This window comes from Malus sylvestris, chromosome 3 (assembly GCF_916048215.2).
Source record: "Malus sylvestris chromosome 3, drMalSylv7.2, whole genome shotgun sequence".
NCBI lineage: Eukaryota > Viridiplantae > Streptophyta > Magnoliopsida > Rosales > Rosaceae > Malus > Malus sylvestris.
The window spans coordinates 29,839,958-29,862,100 of NC_062262.1; the positions used below are offsets into that span (position 1 = coordinate 29,839,958).

At 34.8% G+C, this 22,143-nt stretch overlaps 2 protein-coding genes across 2 annotated transcripts; both read left to right on the plus strand.

Moving 5' to 3' along the window:
- The first annotated feature begins 7,208 nt into the window (after positions 1-7,208).
- Positions 7,209-14,310, plus strand: LOC126615685 (probable serine/threonine-protein kinase At1g54610). Its single transcript, XM_050283557.1, has 9 exons — positions 7,209-7,512; positions 7,892-8,362; positions 9,249-9,533; positions 9,757-10,074; positions 10,763-10,990; positions 11,514-11,614; positions 12,307-12,418; positions 12,992-13,447; positions 13,651-14,310. The coding sequence occupies exons 2-9, from the start codon at positions 7,955-7,957 to the stop codon at positions 13,855-13,857; spliced, it is 2,115 nt and encodes a 704-aa protein (XP_050139514.1). The 5' UTR covers positions 7,209-7,512; positions 7,892-7,954; the 3' UTR covers positions 13,858-14,310.
- A 461-nt stretch (positions 14,311-14,771) lies between these two features.
- On the plus strand, positions 14,772-15,943 carry LOC126615693 (L-type lectin-domain containing receptor kinase VII.1-like). Its single transcript, XM_050283565.1, has one exon. The coding sequence runs from the start codon at positions 14,945-14,947 to the stop codon at positions 15,731-15,733; it is 789 nt and encodes a 262-aa protein (XP_050139522.1). The 5' UTR covers positions 14,772-14,944; the 3' UTR covers positions 15,734-15,943.
- Positions 15,944-22,143: the final 6,200 nt, after the last annotated feature.

The window sequence follows — 22,143 nt, forward strand, 5'->3', positions numbered from 1 at the left end:
ATATTCTACGTTAAAAGCTTATATATATGCATGACTAAACCGTTGGTGTTCATTGCGATTTGTCACGGATCTATGGAAGAGGGAGTAGAGTTTTGGTTCGGATGTTCGCATCACCACTTTTGTTGGCCCTTGTTGGTCCTTCCTGGTGTTTGCCCTTGTCAGCGATGTTGCTCGTGGAATCTTTCTTCTCGCTTGCTTTCTTGGTTTTGTGGCGGTGGTCGTTGTGGTGGTCCTTTGAGGATGATGCGGCCTTTTTCTTTCTCAATTATGGGGCTCTTGCTGGCGTGATCTCTGGTGCTTGTGGGGGGCCTCAATCAATTTCAGTTGTGGCACCAACAAAGCTGCAAGGATTTTTGCTTTCTGTGTGTTTGTTGTGGGCTCAATCATTTTTTTTTCTTTTTTAAAAGGGAGCACAACTAGTGATAAGCAACTGTTATCCATCCCTTTCGAACCCTAACTTTGGGAAGCTATAGAAATTTTCATCATGTCCGTGGCCACAGTCAAGCAGACTCACTAGCTCGAAGCATCAAAGCCAAGATCTCCCATCATTTTTTATTTTATTGAAGAGCCGCAGTCTGTGCCCTTACCATTGGATTACTTCTTGTGATTTGGGCTCAACCATTGGGTTGGGTTTTTTTTGCTTTGTGGGTCTATCTTTTAGTCTTATGTTTTATTTATAATTGGGCCTATGTTTGTGTATATTTGGTTTGTTAGTAATGAATTTTACCTTTGTCAAAAATAAAAATGAAAACTAATGAAAATGACTTGAAAACTTTGAGTTTTAACGATAAAGATAAAATAAATGATAAAGTGAATAGTATCAAGATTGACTTTTCAGGGTAAAAATATGGTTTTTCGTTAAAATGAACAGTACATAGATCTTTTCGTTAAAGTTTCCTAAGACCACAAATTATCAAATTAATTAACCACAAAATTTTGTTTATGAACAAAGCAAAAAATTGAGGCTCAGCCCACTCTCTTTCAAAATACTAATCTATTGTAAGGCTCAACCTACCCCCTCATCTTAATGTAAATAAGATTTTTTGAAAAAAAAAAAAAAAAAGGCAAAGAATTGGTGAGTAGCTTTGCCTTTTGCCTAATACATGTAAGAGTCGCCTGCATGGAGACAAATCAAAATACAGAGCCCAAGAGCGTGGGGCCCCAAGCTAGAAGTCTAAAACTTGAGGGGTGTCGGGTGGGGTTGAGATTCTCTCCGAATCTCACGCTTTGCCAGATAATTTAAAAGAAAAACTAATGAAAAGAGCTTGAAAATTTTGAGTTTTAATGATAAGGACAAAATAAAGGGTAAAGTGAATAGTACCATGATTGACTTTTTAGTATAAAAATGTGGTTTTTCGTTAAAGTGAACAGTACCAGGTACTTTTCGTTAAAGTTCCCTAATTTAAAACGTTCAAGTAAGAGAAAAATTTAAGGGTTTGAAAGAAAAGTTGTTCATATAATTGGTGGTAAAATAGACAATTGGGACTACAAAATTTAAACCAAATTACTTGATCCTTAGATTCCAAATATTTATGGCCGTCTCTAAATCTCAATCCGTTCGATTGACTGCCACGGACAAGTTTATTTGTCCGAGCAGGAGGAGAGACGGCCATAAATTTCATGGATGCAGATGACGTGGCAAACTGTTGGTATATTAAATAAGACAGGAGCCAGCTGTCGTTGGATCATTCATGGGTTTTGTAATCTAATGCGCCATTGGTGGACCCACCACCCATTAATGATTATTAGCATCCATATTATTAACTTATTTACATGTCTCCTCGCACTAGCTTTTTTATGTCTCGTATCACATCAAATGGGTCCAATTATTATGAACCCAAAATTTCACACATAGAATCACTTCATAGCGCGCGACACATATAATCGTAGATCTAAACGCATGGACGTGGAATTAATGTACGTGCCGGTAACACAACGTTACGTGTGTACTTTATTTTATGAATTCGTTATAGAATGATATATTCACATTATCAGATTTAAAATTTGCACATATGACCGCGGCATAAATATTATGATTTGAATGAATTTGTAATGTATTTACATTCTTATGTTTAAAATTTGTATATGAATGACTGTAACATACATGATATGTATTGCCAAAAATCGTCTCAAAACCTGGTCTAAAATCATCAATTCCAAACCTTTTTTTTTCAAGAAATCTTACCTCTCCAATTCTTAAGTGGCATCAGATTGGTTTGTCAATGATTGATGGCCGAAATCATGAACATGCTTAATTTGAAAATAAAATTGTCGTTAACGTACTTTAGTGTATAAATTTTATAATCGAATTTGTTCAAATTTTTTATTTTCATTTGAAGACCATATCTAAAGTATTCATTTGAACATAAGATTGTTTAGTTATTCAAATGTATCAAATAAATAGACCGTGCATCGTAAATATGTTATTTGGTACTCACACCGATTTAGCCCATACATTTAGATGCAAAATGATCTTTGATTCAATTATTTTTCTAGGGAGGGATAATAAATTGAGCAGATTTGATTTAAAATTTATACAGTGTATTTTTAAGATATGAGATATGCGCAATCTTTCATGTGGATGCAAGTAATATCTATACCAACGTAATAAGGTTCATAGAACTATGTGAAAATTTACAATACGTATGAGTATTGAATAATTCGTCACTTATAGGCCTACAATCCAATCTAACGGTTGTAAAAATTGGATCTACCTCACTCAAAAATATGAATCCAAATTACCATGTTTTCGTTGCCCTTCTTTTGAAAAATGATTTCGACATTCGTTGTTTTTCACACACTATTGTATATTTTGAAATTGGGTCGAATCAAACAAAAAATAGTAATAAACAGAAGTGCATAAAATGAGAAAAAGAAAAACTAATCTTAAAACTGGATGAGAGAGAGAGAGAGAGAGAGAGAGAGAGAGAGAGAGAAAGAGAGAGAGAAGGGCTTAGGTGTATATCACCCTCGGCCTTGTACCTTCGTTATATTAATCATAATGAGTTTTCTTGCCTTACACATAATACAAAGCTTATTAGGATTTGAAAATTGATTTCAAATCCTATTAAGATTATACTTTAAATTTACACAATCACATTCCTAAATAAAACATACTAATTACAATACTCTCCTTGAGTGTGTACAAATTAAGAAGTAGTCCCATTAGGTTTTCATGATTAAGAGATGGCGGTTGTTGTCACTAGTTCTCGGTAGTTACAATAGTTACTAACACAAGTCTCTTAGTAGGGGCGCGTATCAAAAGAAAATTTCACAAAATCTAGCTATGGTAATTAAACCAGCGAGACAAACTCATAATCAAAGGAGAAAAGTGAGTTAATGCAGGCTACCAATGTTTCACATTTTCAAAATGATTATTAACACACACAAGGTTATGACCAGCCCAGAGTAGGTGTCTCATCAAAACCTCCTCAGGCTAGCAAAAACTCAATGGGAAAAAGTGCTCCTAATTGTAAGGATACTTATTTATAAGCCTATGTAAGGTCCCTCATTTCATCAATGTAAGATTCATTATCAACACACCAATTCACGTATGACGAATTTTCAAGTCAAACACCTGGATAACACAAACGAGATGACGTAGAGCGCGTGTGGCCATTTGCTTCACATGTGAGACAATCTGCTTTGATACCATGAAGAAATTGAGATGCCACTAAGAAACCAATTGACAATATGAGAAGTAGTGCAACTTTTTTATTAGTCCATGCAAGTTCCTTTCTCCAATCAACATGGAATTCATTCTCAACCGTAGCAGATTAGAAGGTAGGGGACATGACAACTGACATGTCGTTCATGACCTGGGCTAGGTGATGACTCAGTGGCTCATGTGATTCAAGGTTTGGAATCCTTCATTTTTATCCTTTTTTGATAAGGAAAACTAATGAAAAGGGTTTGAAAACTTTGAGTTTTAACGATAAGAACAAAATAAAGGGTAAAGTGAATACTACCAGGATTGAATTTTTAGGATAAAAATATGGTTTTTCGTTAAAGTGAACAGTACCGCGGGCTTTTCGTTAAAACTTCCTTTTTGATATGCCTGTACATATTCATCAATAACATGCATATACATGGACATGGTCTAATCACTAGGGTAGTATTTTATCACACACTATTGTAGCCTCACTAAAAAATATGAATCCAAATTACCATGTTTTCGTTGCACTTCTTTTTGAAAATGATTTCAACATTCATTGTTTTTCATACACTATTACACTATTGTATATTTTGAAATTGGCTCGAATCAAACAAAAAACAATAATAAACAGAAGTGCATAAATTGAGAAAAAGAAAAACTAATCTTGAAATTGGGTGAGAGAGAGAGAGGGTCAGGAGAGAGAGAGAATGGCTCATATGTATATCACCATCGGCCTTGTACCTTCATTATACTAATTATAATGAGTTTTCTTGCCTTATGGGTAATACAAAGCTTATGAGGATTTGATTTCAAATCCTATTGAGATTGTACTTTAAATTTACACAATCACATTCATAAATAAAAACACACTAATTACAATACTCTCCTTGAGTGTGTACAACTTAAGAAGTAATCCCATTAGGTTTTCATGATTAAGAGATGATGGTTGTTGTCACCAGTTCTTGGTAGTTACAATAGTTACTAACACGAGTCTCTTAGGAGGGGGAGCGTATCAAAAGAAAATTTCACAAAAGCTAGCTATGGTAATTAAACCAGCAGGACAAACTCATAGTCTACGGAGAAAAGTGAGTTAATGCAGGCTACCAATGTTTCACATTTTTAGAATGATTATTAACACACACAAGGTTATGACCTGCCCAGTGTAAATGTCTCATCAAAACTTGGATAAAACAAACGAGGTGACGTAGAGCACGTGCGGTCATTTGCTTCACATGTGAGATAATCTGCTCTGATACCATGAAGAAACTGAGATGCTACTAAAAAATCAATTAACAATATGAGAAATAATGTAACTTTTTTTATCAACCCATATAACTTCTTTTCTCCAATCAACATGAGATTCATTTTCAACGGTAGCAGGTTTTAAGGTAGGGGACATGACAATTGACATGTCGTTCATGACCTGGGCTAGGTGACGACTCAGCGGCTCATGTGATTCAAGGTTTTGGAATCCTTCGGTTTTTTCCTATTTTGATATGCCCACACATATTCATCAATAACATGCATATACAGGGACATGGCCTAATCACGAGAGTATTGTTTTATCATGGTCTCGAACTTTGTGAAGAACTGCATTCTATCTCTCCCTCGTTACGAACAAAAAAGTGGTGGTGTTGTACACTGGCAGTTGCACACCACCTCGTAGAACAATAATTATAGCATGTCATATATTAAATTGGAACCAAATATATTAGGGTTTAGGATTATTTGAATTTTAAGATGGCAAAAAGCTCTCGTGGGGTTCCCTTCGGAATCCTCTCCTTCTCAGATATATACGATAACGTATCGTAAAACTAACTTTGAGAGTAGGTGAAATAGAGAAGGTTTATTGATGATGTATTAGTTCATTTATTTATATTAATCATGATCGGTTTTTTTATCTTACAATTAATACAAAACATATAAAAATTTGGTCTCCAAATCCTATTGGAATTCAATAAAATTTACACAATTACATTCCTAAATAAACATGCTAATTACATTTTTTATGCGATTAAGTGAGGAGTGATTTTATTAGGCGAGTGAGAGGAGTTATTTGGTTGTATGGAGTTTTACGGTGTGAGCGGCGAGTCGGACAGTAATTCCGTCAGTTAAACGGTTTTTTTTTTTTGAAAAAAAAAAAAAAAAAAAAAAAAACTGTTTAACTGACGGAATTGACGAAGCTGAGAAAGCAGTGGAAAGGCCAACGAGAATTCTTGAAACGGCGAAAAACGTTAACATCGCGCAACCCAGATGTTTTCTCTACGGACTACGTTGACAGTAGACACAGACCAAGTGTATTTGCAACAGTTTCACTCTCCTGGAAAGCATGTGAGATGCACTCGCGTCTTCTGAAAAGTGCTGCTCTGCCATCACGCACCCCAAAGGAAATAATTTATTCATGCTTATTTTTGTTTCTTAATTATTCCTTAATTTAAGTTAACATGGTCTGAACTTGGACGTTGTTTCATTACATAAAAAGATTAATAAAACTTTCTTTTTTATAATAACGTAAGAATCAAACTCTCACTATAATATATTGGTAAGAATCAAATCTGCACTATAATGCATATGTATTATTATTTTTTGAAATAGTTTTTGAAATAGTAAAGCGCTATCTTGCAAGTTTTTGAAATAGTTTCCCCCACTTTGGCAAAAACATATCTCTAATTTGAATCCTCCACTCCTAAGACCATTTTTAACTCTGGCCTATAACCTATTTTTTTGTTTCTATTTCCCTCCCCCCTTGGACCTAAAACCTAAAACAAAGCCAAAAATAGCTCAGGATTTAGCCCAAAAATGGTATGGGCACCACCAGCGGGACCTCATCCACATGGGCATGTCCCCCATGATTGATTGAATCCAACGACTGAGATCGAATATAATCAAATCTGTAAAAAAAGATCTAAAGGCCCAAATTTAAATCCAACCGCTAAAATAATTAAAATTTTATTTAACTCAAAATTCATCAAAATTTAATGATTTTTCAATATTTATCGGAATCTAAATATTTTTAAGTTAATGTTCATAAAATTAAATTAGGATAGTGCACATAATCCGCGATCGAATATAATCAAATATAACGGTGACAAAAAAGATCTAACGATCCAAATTTAAATCCAACGGCTAAATTAATTTAAAAAATTATTTAACTCAAAATTCACCAAAATTTAGTGATTTTTCAATATTTATCGAAATTTGAATATTTTTAAGTTAAAATGTTCATAAAATTAAATTAGGATAGTGTACATAATTTGTTTTTAAAAAAATTACTTAAAAGAAACAATTAGCCTAAATTTATTTTTTAATAATCTCGGGCTAAAAAATTTAGGCCATACATAAGGTTTAGAGCAGAAAAACTATTTTTGTGTTAAAATCTAAATTTTCTGGACTATGCCAAGGATTAGAGATAATCTAATAGAAAATAAATAATCTTTCTTAAAATGATAAGAATAATTACTTAATTTGTTTAAGGTAGACGGCGCGTGTAAAAGATGGTGAAAGAGAATGTCATTTTTTATGTGTTGGGACTCTACAAACTACACAGTCAGTCTTTTCTCTTTCACTGAAAGCTGCTGCTACTGCGAGGGGACACTCCCCCCTTCTCACTCTACCAGTTTTTTCTTTTGTTTTTTTTTGCTCAATTTTATTATATTATTCCAGAGATTTGATGTTAATTTTTGTTTAATTTTTTTAATTCTCTGAAACTCTCCAACTTTACGTGTCTCTCTGCATCCCCTGAGAGCCCTTTGATCCATGTCCTTCTTCTCCAAAAGCCCTAAATAATTTTCTAGGGTTTCAGTAAAAGAGGTGCTTTGTCTTCAAGGTTCTCAACATTCTGCAGATTCTGCAAAAAGGTTTGGACTTTTTGGAAATTGGGGTTTTGTTTGTTTTGAATTTGTGGGTATTGTTGTCATTGAGAATTTGCATTCTATATTGAAGAACTGGCATTTTTGAAGATTTTATGTGCTGAATTTGAACTTACTCTGGTGAAAGCTTGAAGATTTTCAAGATTTCTAGGGTTTGGGTTTCTGAAATTGCGGGTTTTTGCTTCTGGCAAAATGTATGACTTTGGTGGGTTTGTGAAGGGGTTGGATTCATACATTTGGTGCTTGTTGGATTATATATATTTGATGAGTTGAATTCTGGGTTTTTGTTTTGAGTATTTATATTTTGAAGTTTTGAACTTTTTGTATCTGGGTTTTGGTGATGAGGATTGTATTGTAAAAATGCAAGATTTCTGAGGGTGTGGGCATTGGTTCGAAAGGAGGGGATTGTTGGGGGTGGTTTTGGTGCATAATGGGTTGCATTTTCTGTAAGCCTTCTGCAATTGAGGATAGCAAGGAGAGCCCCAGAGAGAGATTGTCAAACAAGGGGGCATCAGACTCGCGGACGACAAGGGTTGCTTCATCCAGGAGGGAGGAATCTTATCGAGCGAAAGATCGATATGATGGCAATGATGGGAGAGCAATGTTGATTGATAAGCAAGTGAATGGGCCTGTTCGATTGCACGGGGAGAATTTTGAAAGGAAGAGGGAGAAGATGGAATATGTTGTTGCTCAACATCCTGGGATTGGTATCATTCCGAAAGCTGCAGAAGGGGAACAGGTTGCAGCAGGGTGGCCCTCCTGGCTAGCTGCAGTGGCTGGAGAGGCCATCAAAGGATGGGTTCCGCGACGTGCAGATTCATTTGAGAAGCTAGATAAAGTATGCTTCTTTTCTTGTTTAGTTCTCAAGTACCTTTATGGTGCAAATCAAATCTTCATTCTTTCCTTGTCTTTGTTGTTATTTAATCTTTGATTTTGGGTTATCCTATTTTTTATTATTGAGATTGAATTTGGTATTTTATATTCTATTGAAACCTGTTTCCTTACGCATCATAACTTATTGAGGAACAATTTTTTACTTAGTAGTTTGGGGTAACAGGACAGTTTTACTGTTATTACTTTATAGTTATTTTGGAGTTTAAGAATGTTGTGTCAAGGTATACTTATGAATAGGCACATGGAATTCTTGTGGGGCAAAATTCGCTCTTTACTTTCCTGTGAAAGCATAAGAAACCACATTCACTAGACTTTGAGACAAGAATAGGTGTTACATTTGCTCCTCTTCTTTACGGGCATGCAATTAAATCAGTTGACATGGATAAGTAGTTTAAGCATAACGGTTTTACATTGGGAGTCTAGACTTTATGTTGGTGGAGTAGTTGGGTGTGCAAGTTATGAACTGGATTATCAAAACTTAGAGGATTTTGTTGATTTGCATTTAAGCAGATTTGCGTTTCTTGTTTTTTTAAACTCTTCCAGTTTTATGTTTTGGGTGCTCTATTGGATGCTACCTAGAATCATCTTCCTCTTATCTGTTTTTTGCTTGTTGGTTACTATGCTTATATACCCAACTGGTTTTGACGATAACACTGAGAAAAGCAATAGGTTTGTGGCATTCAATAAAGACTATATCGTTCTATCGTGTTCTTCCATCTGGTGATACGATATTTCTGGTGTTTTTGTTTATTTTTCCTTAGCACTATCCTCTTTCGATTTCCATAACTGTTGGCTGGCCTTGGTTGTGTCCTTATATTTATATTTTGCAGATTGGTCAGGGTACTTACAGTAATGTTTATAGGGCCCGTGATCTTGATCAAAAGAAAATTGTTGCTTTGAAGAAAGTGAGGTTTGATAACCTAGAGCCTGAGAGTGTTCGCTTTATGGCAAGGGAAATTCACATTTTACGAAGGCTTGATCATCCAAATGTGATAAAACTAGAAGGTCTAGTTACTTCAAGGATGTCTTGCAGCTTGTACCTTGTTTTTGAGTACATGGAGCATGATTTGGCAGGGCTTGCTTCACACCCTGGTCTGAAGTTTACAGAAGCACAGGTATTTAGTGGTCGGTTTTGCCTCTTAGACTAAACATAACAAGTTACTGGGGGTTTTCGTCAGTTCTTGCTTCCTGTATCTGCAGTTCATGATGTTCCTATTATGAACTTTCTCTCATCAGCACCCATTATGCTGCTCGTGTATTTTGTTTAATTATATATATAGGCAATATAGAGATTGTTCAGTTGGATGGAGGATTGAGATTCAGTTGATTTATTGGCAGGTTAAATGTTACATGCAGCAACTGTTATGTGGACTTAATCATTGTCATAGTCGTGGTGTTCTGCATCGTGACATTAAAGGTTCCAACCTTTTAATTGACAACAATGGCATGCTGAAAATCGCTGACTTTGGTCTGGCAAGTTCTTTTGATCCTTGTCAAAATCAGCCTCTGACAAGTCGTGTTGTAACTCTATGGTATCGTCCACCTGAGCTTTTGCTTGGTGCTACTTACTATGGGACAGCTGTGGATTTGTGGAGTACAGGTTGCATAGTTGCTGAATTGTATTCCGGAAAGCCTATTATGCCTGGAAGAACCGAGGTATTTAGAGTTTTTTTTCCTTGTGGGCATGTAGAGTTGATGCTCTTCACTAATTTTTATCTTCCAACTATTTGGTGGCAAAAACACACACACACACACACATATTTCTGCATTTAAATTGAATACTTTCAAGTTGGTGGAAGAATAAGAAATCAGCTAGGAAACTTTTTTATTTAGTGGAACTCACCATAATGAATCATCTTCATAAATATGTCCCATACACTTGTTCCCATCCGTACTCCTAACCTGGTCTGCTGTGATTTTACAACATAACCCTAGGGGATGCATGTTGCATGTCTGTCTTGTGGCTCTCTAAATTATTGTTCCTTTTAGATTCGTTATACACTATGAAGTAGTTTGAGTGTAAAATTTCAGTTATTCTTGCCCTTTCTTAGAAATGGTTTGTTAGATGTGAGATGGCTCTTTAGAGGTGGCTTTGTAAGTAACCTCATTGGGCCATGCAGCCATGAAAGATTTGTGGTTATTAGCTGGTAGGTTAGGGATAGTTTACGAACTGTTTCTAATTCCATTCAAATTGCTTAATTTCTCTGTTCCCTATAGTTGTGCCGACTTTGTAATTATTAGGGTGTCCCCTTTCTGATTTTACATTCAGATTCTCTTTTGCTTCTCTCCGATTTAAAGTGTTGTGCAACTGAATAACCGGAGTTTGTGGATTTTTTCCTTGTAGGTGGAGCAGTTGCATAAGATTTTCAAGCTTTGTGGCTCACCTTCTGAAGAGTATTGGAGAAAATCAAAGTTGCCTCATGCAACCATATTCAAGCCTCAACAGCCTTACAGACGCTGTGTTGCAGAAACTTTTAAGGACTTCCCTGCACCAGCTTTAGCACTTATGGAGACCCTTCTTTCTATAGACCCTGCAGATCGTGGATCTGCAGCTTCTGCTCTCAAGAGTGAGGTTTGGATCTTAAATTAATTCCTATATCATTTCGTTATGCTGTCATTATTTTGCTGCAGTCTTTTAGTTTTTCATTTAACACCATTCTAGATCTGTGTGTGTGCCAGTGCATGCTTACATGTGCAGTAGATCTTTTTTTTGTGCTTTTATTCTGTTGCCTATGTTGCTTTGGAAACTTCAACTTAACTAGTTGAGTCCTTTTCATAATGTTCTCTTATAGAATCTCTTCTCTTTTTCTGCCATTAACGATGGTAGCTAATTACTAGCTCTGAGAATCATGTCAACCAAACCACCAGATTGCAGCAAGTTTCTTTTGGTTTTCTTATTCTTGACTTGACTATAATTTGAAAATTGTTATAGCCCACATTGATTATTTCAATTGGCAGGAACATTTGTTAACTCTCTTCAGTGTTAGCAACTATTTAGATTGAGAATGATCATGTTTTCATTATGACTTTTTTTACCAAAACTTTGCTTTGGTGTTTTCTCATGTGTTATCATTTTGATCCTTTGTTTTTCACAGTTCTTTACAACTAAACCTCTTCCTTGTGATCCGTCAAGTTTGCCAAAGTATCCTCCAAGCAAAGAGTTTGATGCTAAAGCGCGTGATGAGGAAGCTAGAAGGTGAATATTGTTACACAAAATAGTACCTACTTATTTACTCTTTCTCAATTTATAGTTGGAAGGCACTTGCACCAATTTACATTTACTTATATGTACCATTTAAACTACTTATATTTGCAGCATGAATGGTTCAAGTTCCCAAAAGACACAAAAATATATGCCTAATGATACATGCACTATGAAAATTGAACAAGTCAGGCACATTTGATGCATGATTCCTTTGAGTGAAGCTGTGCTTCTGTGATTTAGCTATGAGCTTCTGACAAGGGGTTGTTGGGCCTTGACATCAAATAAAGGGAAACTAAAAAACTTATCAGCTGTTTGTGCTTAGCACACATCATGGCATGGTTTAAGCTTGGTAATTAATAAGTGAGATCATAAGAGTCTGGACCCTGGAGTTTGCCTAAAGCAACTGAGTTTGTACATATTTTTCTGGTTGGGGTTATATATGGTTATGATAGTCTCATTTCTGAAGTGCATTGGTGTAAAACCATTAATTATTTCTGAGTACATGTTCGTACACTGATGATTATTTGTTGAATTCTGTCTTCTCATTTTCTTAAGATTTAATTTGAGTATTGTGAATCTGATATCAATTTTGGTCCTGTATGTGTAGTTTTTTCCTCTTTTATTTTTACCACTGAAAGTGTGGGTGATGTATATAGTAATAATCTTTTTCCACACATTGGTAGACAAGGAGCAGCAGGGAAGGGCCAAAGGCTTGACCACGAAAGGAGAGGAACAAGAGAGTATCGAGCTGTACCAGCACCTGATGCCAATGCCGAATTAGTCATGTCAATGAAGGTAACCTGAGGTTATTTTAACTAAAAACACTCACTTAACTCCATCCATCATTGATTTATGTTCTAATCGTTAAGCATGACGATTTTTTTTTTTGACAAACAATAGCGTTAGTGGGTTAAATTGTTAAATATTAGGAGGGAGGGGGATCGGTGGGGGTCAAACCAGCACCAGGGTGTATATGCGTTTAGCATGATGATATTTATGCGTTGCCCTTTTGCTTTTTGCATGAACTTGCGGTATTAAAATGACATATTCAATGCACTGTTATTGCAAGGAATCTGTTGGAAATTATCCTCTCCTTTCCTCTTCGATTTCTTCTTTAAAAATCAAGGTTTTTTTTTTTCTTGTCTTTTACTATGAAAAGGGGCTTTTACGGTCCACCCAAATTTTCCCTTGAGTTATATATACCCAAGGCTTGTGTTTTCTACCAATACAATAACTCCACATAACATTGATGGTCTTGTTAATTACAGACTTGCTTTTCTTCAACTATGGAATAATGTATTTTTCCAGTCAGCTGTGAAATAATTTCTTTCACTTATAATCTTGCGTGGTCTACGTTGCATGTTACAGAAAAGACAAGACAGTTCTAAGAGCCGGAGTGAGAAGTTTAACCCTCATCCAGAAGAAGTTGCTTCTGGCTTTCCAATTGATCCACCTAGGCCATCACAAGCCGTAGACGCAAGTGTAGCACATCATGGACATAATCATAATCGAGCTTCTCATTCAGGGCCATTGGCTCACCGGGCTACATGGGCCAAGTCTACTAAGAACCCAGATGATCCTCCAAAGGTTTCAACTGGGGTTGACTTGTCAGCAATGTCAGGTTTAGTGGTCGCAAGGAGGAGTATGTTATCTGAGGAACGCAGAAAAAGGTCTAGTTCTTCTCAAATGGAAGTTCCAAAAGCAATAGGCAGGTTTCCAGGCTCCTTCAAGGAGGCATCAGATCCCTTACAACACAATCAAAAGCAGGCCAATGCAGGTTCTCGTCAAAAAGAAGATATTAGAAGCAACAAAGATCCAATTATTGTGAGTAGTTGAACTCATGCCTTTTCCCCTATGATGGGGATTCCTCATTGATTTATAATTTTCTACAAATAACCTTAAGGGTGTGCCTACTGTTTTGATTGTGATTTGTGGTTCAGAAGCTATTCTTTTTGGTTTATGTTTCTTTTTTATTTTTGTTTACTCTTATTGCCTAATACAGCATTCCTTATTTCTGGTTATTTTAGGTTGGTTACGGATCTAAGGGTCACAAAATGCACTACTCAGGTCCGTTGCTAGTACCCTCTGGCAACACGGATCAGATGCTGAAGGACCACGATCTCCAGGTCCAAGAAGCTGTTAGACGAGCACGCCTAGACAAGGCAAAGGTCAGAAAATTCCACGCTGAGGCGAACCAAATATCCACCAATTCATTATTTGTTTCTGGTCGTTGAGGTGGCATAAGTAGAACTGAAAGCAGAGCATCAGCAGCAGATAAAATTGCTGGTTTTCTCTTGTGAAATATGAGTCATACAAAGGTGGGGGTGCTTTTCTTTTTCTGTATAGGAGGGGCACCCATGGAAGAATAGCTGGTGCCCATTTTTAACTAAGTTTATAGCTTAGAACACACGCTCGCTTACTCTCTCACCTGTATCGTTATCATTGTCCCCCCCTTGCTACTGAAAAACATAGCCCATTCATGCAGAGCTTGTTATAAGCCATAAGCTGTAGAGTATGTGGGAAATATGAAAATTGTGTTTTGTGATGTAAAAGCGTAATTTTCCTTGTACTGTTAAAACACCTTTCCCTTTATTTGTTTACTTTTTTGAAGAAAAAAAGAGGGGAAAGGATGAATCTGTTTACTCTTTTGAGTTCAGATTTGTCACTTCCACATGTAATTATGATTACTCCCATTTCGTACGGCTTGACTTGAGTGCTATATGCATCAATAACAGTTGCTGCAGAATTTCCTAGTCCTCCTTTGATTTTAAATAATATTTGATCTTGAGACTACCCTGATGAGTACGTCAAGACTAAGAGTTGCCTAAATTGTTGGGGAGATTGGCACTTTAAGGTTGAAAATTTATCTGGTTGTGTTTGACTAGGCGTTTGCATTTTCCTTTAAACGTTATTCTAATCTAATCTAAAGTACGGGAAGGGAAAATTTTGAACTTCAGTGGGAAATGAGAAGCATATTACTCTAGCCAACTTGGTTACGTTCAGGTCTACTCTTATTGTAGACATTGAAAGACTAAACTTTATAAGGAAATGATTTCCGCACAACATTTTTTGTACCTTGATTCTCCTTCGATTTTTTAATCTAAAGATCATAAATGAATTGGAGTGTGTAAAGAAATGTGCGGAAATCAATTCTCTAAGTCTCTATGTTTGTTCACTCCCGTGTTTTACCACACAAATGTTGACTTGAACAAGTTGGGTTTAATTTAATTTTGTTGCTTTTGGAAGGCAAGGCAAGTTGTAAATATTGACTGCAGGATGATGCAGAAAACTCAAAGCTTGGTGCAGGTGCCATAGAATTCAATGGAGTCCCTTCAATTACTTGTACTATTCCTAACGAACCTCTTTCTTCTCCAATCGAGTTTTGCAGTTGATTTCTCCTTCACTGGTTTCAACTCATCTGATATCTTGCTCTTTGGAAATGCAACAACAGATTCTGGTGTTCTTTCTCTCACAACCAACACCACATTTTCCATTGGCAGAGCTCTCTACAACGCCAAAGTCCCCACAAGGTATCCAAACTCCTTAAACCTTCTGCCTTTCACAACCTCCTTCACCTTTTCCATAACCCCATACAAGGACTCTCTCCCCGGCCATGGGTTCGTCCTTGTTTTCGTTCCCTCTCCCGGCATCCAATCCGCCTCTCCATCCCAACATCTCGGCTTCTTGAATAAAGCCAATGACGGTAACCCCAACAACCATGCTTTTGGCGTCGAATTTGATGTGTTCCAAAACGAAGAATTCGGTGATATCAATGATAATCACGTAGGCGTTAACGTCAATTCTCTAACTTCTCTGGCTTCTTACAAAGCTGGATACTGGCTTGGTGAGGGCAGTAACGACACTAACTTGTCTTTCAAGGAAATAAAGCTGAATAGTGGAGACAACTATCAAGCTTGGATTGAGTACTGGAATTACGAGCTCAGAATAACATTGGCTCCTGAAAATGTGAAGAAGCCTGAGCAACCTTTGATTAGGGCTCCTCTTGATCTCTCTGAAGTTTATCTTGATGAAATGTATGTTGGTTTCACTGCATCAACTGGCCAACTCATTGAAGATCATAAAATTTTGAGCTGGAACTTCAATAATTGAAGCTAGTATAATTTTGAGAGTAGTTCGTCGATATACTCCCTGAACTTGTTGGTCACTTTCGATTTTCCCCTTGACTGTTTTTAAGAATAATTGCGACTCGAACTATAACAAAAATAGCCAATTATCTCTCTGCTGTTGTATTTCCTACCGTTACAATCAATGTTTATCATGAATTTGTGGGTTGGAAGATTTGTACCTTCATAAATAAGGTTCATGACATGCCTCATCAAGTTGGCTTAATGGAGGCAAGAAATATTTGTTTCTTGTTTTGATTTTGATTAAGTAAAGTTGATGGTATTGTAAGACGATTATATTTCTCAGTTCCTTTTGTGAATGATTTTGTGACTTTATATTTGACATTTTCTTATTAAAGACTATATACTATTATAAATTATTCTAATTTATTAGCGAATTGTTATTAGCATTCCAAAAATCTCATTTGGTAGTCCATACTTTTTATAATTATAAAGAAAAATACACTTATAAAGAGTGTAAAATGAAATTTTTAGAGTGCTAATAACCGTTCCCATTTACAAAAAAAAAAAAAAAAAAAAAAAAAAAAAAAAAATAAAATTCGGTGCAAGAAGATGTGATCGCACTACGTTAGTCAAACTGTACAAATTCAGATTTGTTATGTCTGCCATATTCCAAAGAAGCATTTGTTGCATATGGCCCAAAGGCCACAAAACAGAAGATTTGAATGTTTATGTGTCCAACTAGGGCATACATGTCCACCACATATAATTCAAACGTGTGTAGTAGGGCAAACATGTATGTCCACCACCCACCTACAATTTTGTTCATCAATTTGATCAATAATGTACACACACAGAAGTCCCTACCAAAAGACCTTTCATTCAAAATAAATAAATAGGAGAAATAAAAAGACCTAAAATGAACTGAAAAAAGACCTAACTGTAAGACCAAAGTCCCAACCTTAAATCCTATTTTTGATCTACATACTAATATTTTTGCATTAAATTTGACTGATTAAATGAAATAATGTTGTCACGGTTGATCTTAAATCAACAATCGATCACATAACATGTCACACGATATGATTAGAGAATATTATTATATGGGATAGGATCATTAACAAATTCCTTTTGGTGCTAATTTTATGCTTATATCCCAAACATTATTATAGGTTGGATAATGTTAGGTAGACCAAATTTTTAAACCAAATTTACAAACCAAATAATGTGTCACTAATAAGAAATAAGCACGTTAATCAACACTTAAATAATAATCTAATCATCAACAATCACATCATTTGGTTTACAAAATTTGGTATAAAACTTTGGTCTCCCTAGCATTACCCTTATAGGTTTACGGGTTAAACATTTTTTTATCGTAGAATGCAATCAAACTTCTCATTCTATCTTCTCAACATGCAATGATATACGATGATTCGAACTGTTCATTTTCTTGGTCACCTCTTTAAACATCATCTCTTCAAAACTTAATTGAAACCAAAATTGTTTACTCACTTAGCAGTTATCCCAATAAATAGACGATCCATTTATCACTTAAATATTGAAAACATTGTTCAAACAGTTAAATGATTTCTAATTAGGTTTTATTATTATTATTTTTTGCAAAGTTAATTCTTAAAGGGTTAGGCTTCAATGCTAGAGGAGACTCGTTTGAGATGCATTTGACCGACCGCGAGGGTTATATGTTGACTTGTATGCTTCAGTTCCCACATAACCGACCTTATTTCCTTGTATTTCAATGAAAAACTTCTCTTGTGTTTTCTTTGCCCTTTTTTTTGCTAACGAAATTATAGGGTGATCTAGAAATTAAAGAGTTTTAATCATCAATAGCATTGCAAGATAAAAAGAAAGTCGAAAACATACAATGAGAATGTTCGAGTGAAAAAATTGCTAGCATATCTTTTTTCGATACACTTCTTCCTTTAATAATCCCAAATTTGGGTAACTTTAATAATCTCTATGAGACCTGAGTTAGAATATGATTTATTTTTTTTAGGTTGGAAGTTCAAATTTGATGCTTAAACAACAAACAGTTAAATGGATGGATTACTGACTACTGAGCTCTAAATCTAATCAAATTATCTACATTATCCGTTCTAGTAGGTATCTAGAATTTGAGGACATGTACATGTGCCAAACCTGTTAAATGTTGGGTACCTTTGAAGAGAGGCTCTGTGGTGGGACAAAATGTTTTTTCAGTTTTTATATTTTTGTAAATTATTTATGAAATCTCATTTGATAATTATTTTTAGCTTTAAAAAAAAATTGAAAACCAACTCTTGAAAACTCAAGTACAAATTTTGAAAATCCAAGAGAGTAGTTTTTAGTTTTTTTATTTTTATTTTTTTATTTTTAATAACCAAAAGTAGCTATTAAAATAATATTTCGGTTTTTTATTTTTTTAAATGTAAAAATTGAAAACGAAATGGTTTCATTAAGGTATAATTTTTCCTAAAGATAAATCACACACATGCATGCTTTTATAATCGTGATATTTCCGTTGCGGTTTGCATAGTGTAAGAGTGCTTAAATAAAATATGGACACACATATGCTTTATAATTTTTTAATACAATAATTATGTGTATCTTTATATTAAGGAGTAAGAGTATGAAAATACAGAATGACTATCTATAATAATTTGGTTTAAACTCGTCATTCCTAAAAGTAGAGTTTAAGATCTCCCACTTATATGCTTATAATTAACATTTTCATTCCAAAAGTGAGAGTGATTAAATATGGACATCGTTTGGTCATTTCTCTTTTAATGACGGTGTGACATTCTTTCATCGTACAAACATTATAATCAAATTTCAATATATCACAAGTGACGGTTCATCTTGAGAATGTTACTTGTTAACATAATCGTCGATTTGTTGGACACATGGATGACTACATGGTCTCTAAATTGAATGAATCTTCTAAAGATGATATGCTAATAAAGATAATGAACAATTTTAATTATAACGTTTATACGATAAAATGATGTCACGTCATCATTAAAGAAAGAGTAGCTCAAGCCATAGTCTAAGCTAATTATCATAAAGGGTTGAGACTACAAGTACGAAAATATGGTAATGACAATATATCATGAATTTCCTACTAAAACCAAGGAATCTGCAATGTTTGATATATGCATGAATATGGGAAGATGACAATATGCAATTACTACCGATGCAAAAAGGGCCACAACTCTCAGTCTCAGCCAACTTAAAAGAAACAAGTATTTCTCATTCAAGTGCTTTTACAATTTGTCACAGCATAACTTTCTCCAAAAAGCATGTACTTTAAGATAATATCTCACATATATGAAGAGAGGCTTCAATTAATGACAAGTAACACAGCACAGAAAACTTCAGTGATGATAAAAAACTTGCTACTTTGATTCCACCACACAATTTATATCTTCATTACCAAAAATAAAGCCCATAACTTCAAATTCAACTTCTACAAATGCAAGCATAAATATCTAGAGTGAAGAACAAACGAAAGTATTAATCAAGTATACAGATTTGAAACATGTATTAGATATTCATTGAAGAATGCTAACAATACTCAACATTTCCGTCAGGGGGGTCCAAAATGCATTATGAACCTTAAATGCATCAACAGTCAAAATTAACTCATGCATGTGTGGACGTCCCAATCTTATATTTAGTTGTATTAGTTGTGAACATGTTGAGTTTTGTGGTGGTTATGGTCTTTAGGAATAGTAAGGCCATCTCCAACTGAGGATTGGCCAGAGGGCTCGTTTTCGCCCTCTGGCCCTCCAAGATATTAATATTTTAATGAACAGTACATGGCCATATTTGCCTTTGTCTCCAACTGAGGGCCAAAGGGCCATATGGCTCGTTTTAGCTTTGTCACAAAAAATCGTCTCCAACCGAAGGCCAAAGGGCCAAACATAATTTATTATTTAAATTTAAAAACTACAACAACTTAAATTCAAAAACTACAACTTATATTTAAAAACTACAACTTAAATTAAAAAACGACAAATTAAATTTAAAAACTACAAATTAAATTTAAAAACTACAAATAAAATTTAAAAACAACATTAACTTGAATTTAAAAACTACAAAAACTTAAATTCAAATCCAACGGCTAAGTGGCATCATGGTGGGCAACACTTGTCCAAGCAATTCCAAACCCTAGGAATGACGTAGAAAAGTTGTTTACCTTACACCAAGAGGCATACCGGAAAGATGTTGAGAGAGCTTTCGGTATTCTACAAGCACAGTGGAAGATCATCAGCGAACCGGCAAGAGGGTGGAGTCGAGAAAATTTGGACTCCATCATGATGTCTTGCATCATATTACACAATATGATAGTGAAGGATGAGCGAGATGAGTGTATTGATGAAGAGTCCGATGATGACCAAGAAGATCCAAATAAGTCAAGAAGGGCTCGTGCAAAAATATATGATGTGCCTAATTTGTCTTTCAATCCAAGAACTGGTAGTATCTCTATAAATGAGTACATGAAGCGCTATAGAATGATACGTTCTCGTGCCATAAACAAGTACCTACAACAGGATCTTGTTGCATATCTTTGTGCCAAAAGAAGCATGGAGTAGGTGTTTAAGTTTTATATTGTTAAATGTTTTTTTATGTTCTATAATTTGTATGTTGGTTAATGTTATTTAATGTTGTTTCATATTGTTTAATGTTGTTTCATGTTACTTAATTTAATTTAATGTTGTATAATGGATTAGGAAGTTATAGGAAAAAAATATAATTTAAAAACAATATGAAACAAATTTTGTAAAATAGAAGTTATAGGAAAAAAAATATAATTTAAAAAAATATGAAACAAATTTTGTGAAATAGAAGTTATAGAAAAAAATAGAATTTAAAATAAAATAAAACAAATTTTGTGAAATAGAAGTTATAGGAAAAAATGGAATTTAAAAAAAATATGAAACAAATTTTGTAAAATAAAAGTTTTAGGAAAAAAATAGAATTTAAAAAAAATATGAAAAATAGAAGTTATAGGAAAAATTTTGTAAATAAAAAATAATAATAAAACTGTAAAAAAAAAAATCAAATGCAACGGCTAGCTGATGTCAGCTAGCCGTTGCATTTGAATTTTTTTCTTAAGCATTCTTGTCGGTTATAACCGACAGGAAAGATGATTTTTCTGGCCAGCCGTCCAGCCCTCTTCGATTCTGTGGGGCCCTCTAAGATTCCACAGCCCCCTGGCATAGCCCTCAGTTGGAGACGATTTTTGGACTATTTTCGACCATCTGCCTCTTTGGCCCATTCGGTTGGAGAGATGGTCTAATATCTAAGAGTTAGGTGTGTTGATTTATTATTATATTTACAATTCGAGCATGGATAAGTGAGAACGGAAGGGTTAGGGTTTTCTGGGATTTTGGGTGGTGGGATGGTGTGTAGCTTTTGGGAGATATGTCCCTTTTGATTTGAGGTTAGGGATTGTGTTATAGTTTCTACTTTAATCTTTAAATTATTAGGGTTTATGGGGCAGATTAGGGTTAGGTACGCAGATGGCACCCTCATTAAACAAGGAGTATGATTCTCTCGTATCTTTTTTTTCTTCCTTTATATCTTCTCCTCATATTTGAACGGTCATAGTTAATCCATATCTATTATAATTTTTTATAAAAAGAGAAAGACAAAATAAAAAATGTAAAATGAGGGGATAGAAGGAGATAGAAAGAGAAGAAAAAAGATTCCTAGTTCATAAAACATGGTCCATAAGATTGATTTTTTCTACTTTAATCTTTAAATTATTAGGGTTTACGGGGAAGATTAGGGTTAGGTATACAGATGGCATCCTCATAAAACACACTCCATAAGATTGATTGACAGGCCAACTACTCCTATATAAAATGTGGCTTTTCCAATTAGATTAGATCAATTGTGTTGAGTTTTCTGCCTTTGGTTAAAAAAAAAAAAATTGTGTTGAGTTTTTATAGTGAGATCTAAGTAATCATTTGTTTATTTATAAACTACTTAATCTTGTCCCTTTCTTTCATTTGTTTATTAGTCTTGTCACTTTCTTTCATTTGTTTATTAGTTTATAAACCCATTGTTTATTGCTTTGCTTACAACTTTCTCCTTTGGGAAAGAAAACGTTCGTTTTTCGATTTTGGGCCAACGATTAGCCGTTTCTTGGTAAATTAATCAAAATTAACTCTATTAATGAAAGCAATTAAAAATTATTGTGACCAATATTACGAATTCTGATCATTTGAGTTTTTTTTTACAAGAAATGATAACGAGATCATTGCCGTTCTACCGAGAGATGAACTAAGGACCGGCAACCCCTATATCTCTGAACGACCGAACAAGGCTTCTTTTGACCGTTAAGGATCGCTTTGTGCCTATTTAGGAGTATGGTCTAGTGGTATTCCTCCTTACTTGTAAGTGAGAGGTTTTAGGCTCGATTCTGGC

Bases quoted from the DNA above. Each gene is read 5' to 3' on its own strand.
- LOC126615685 (XM_050283557.1), top strand. From the start codon at position 7,955: ATGGGTTGCATTTTCTGTAAGCCTTCTGCAATTGAGGATAGCAAGGAG. The intron at 12,419-12,991 runs GTAACCTGAGGT...TGCATGTTACAG, and splicing joins AATTAGTCATGTCAATGAAG to AAAAGACAAGACAGTTCTAA. The intron at 13,448-13,650 runs GTGAGTAGTTGA...TGGTTATTTTAG, and splicing joins GCAACAAAGATCCAATTATT to GTTGGTTACGGATCTAAGGG.
- LOC126615693 (XM_050283565.1), top strand. From the start codon at position 14,945: ATGGAGTCCCTTCAATTACTTGTACTATTCCTAACGAACCTCTTTCTT.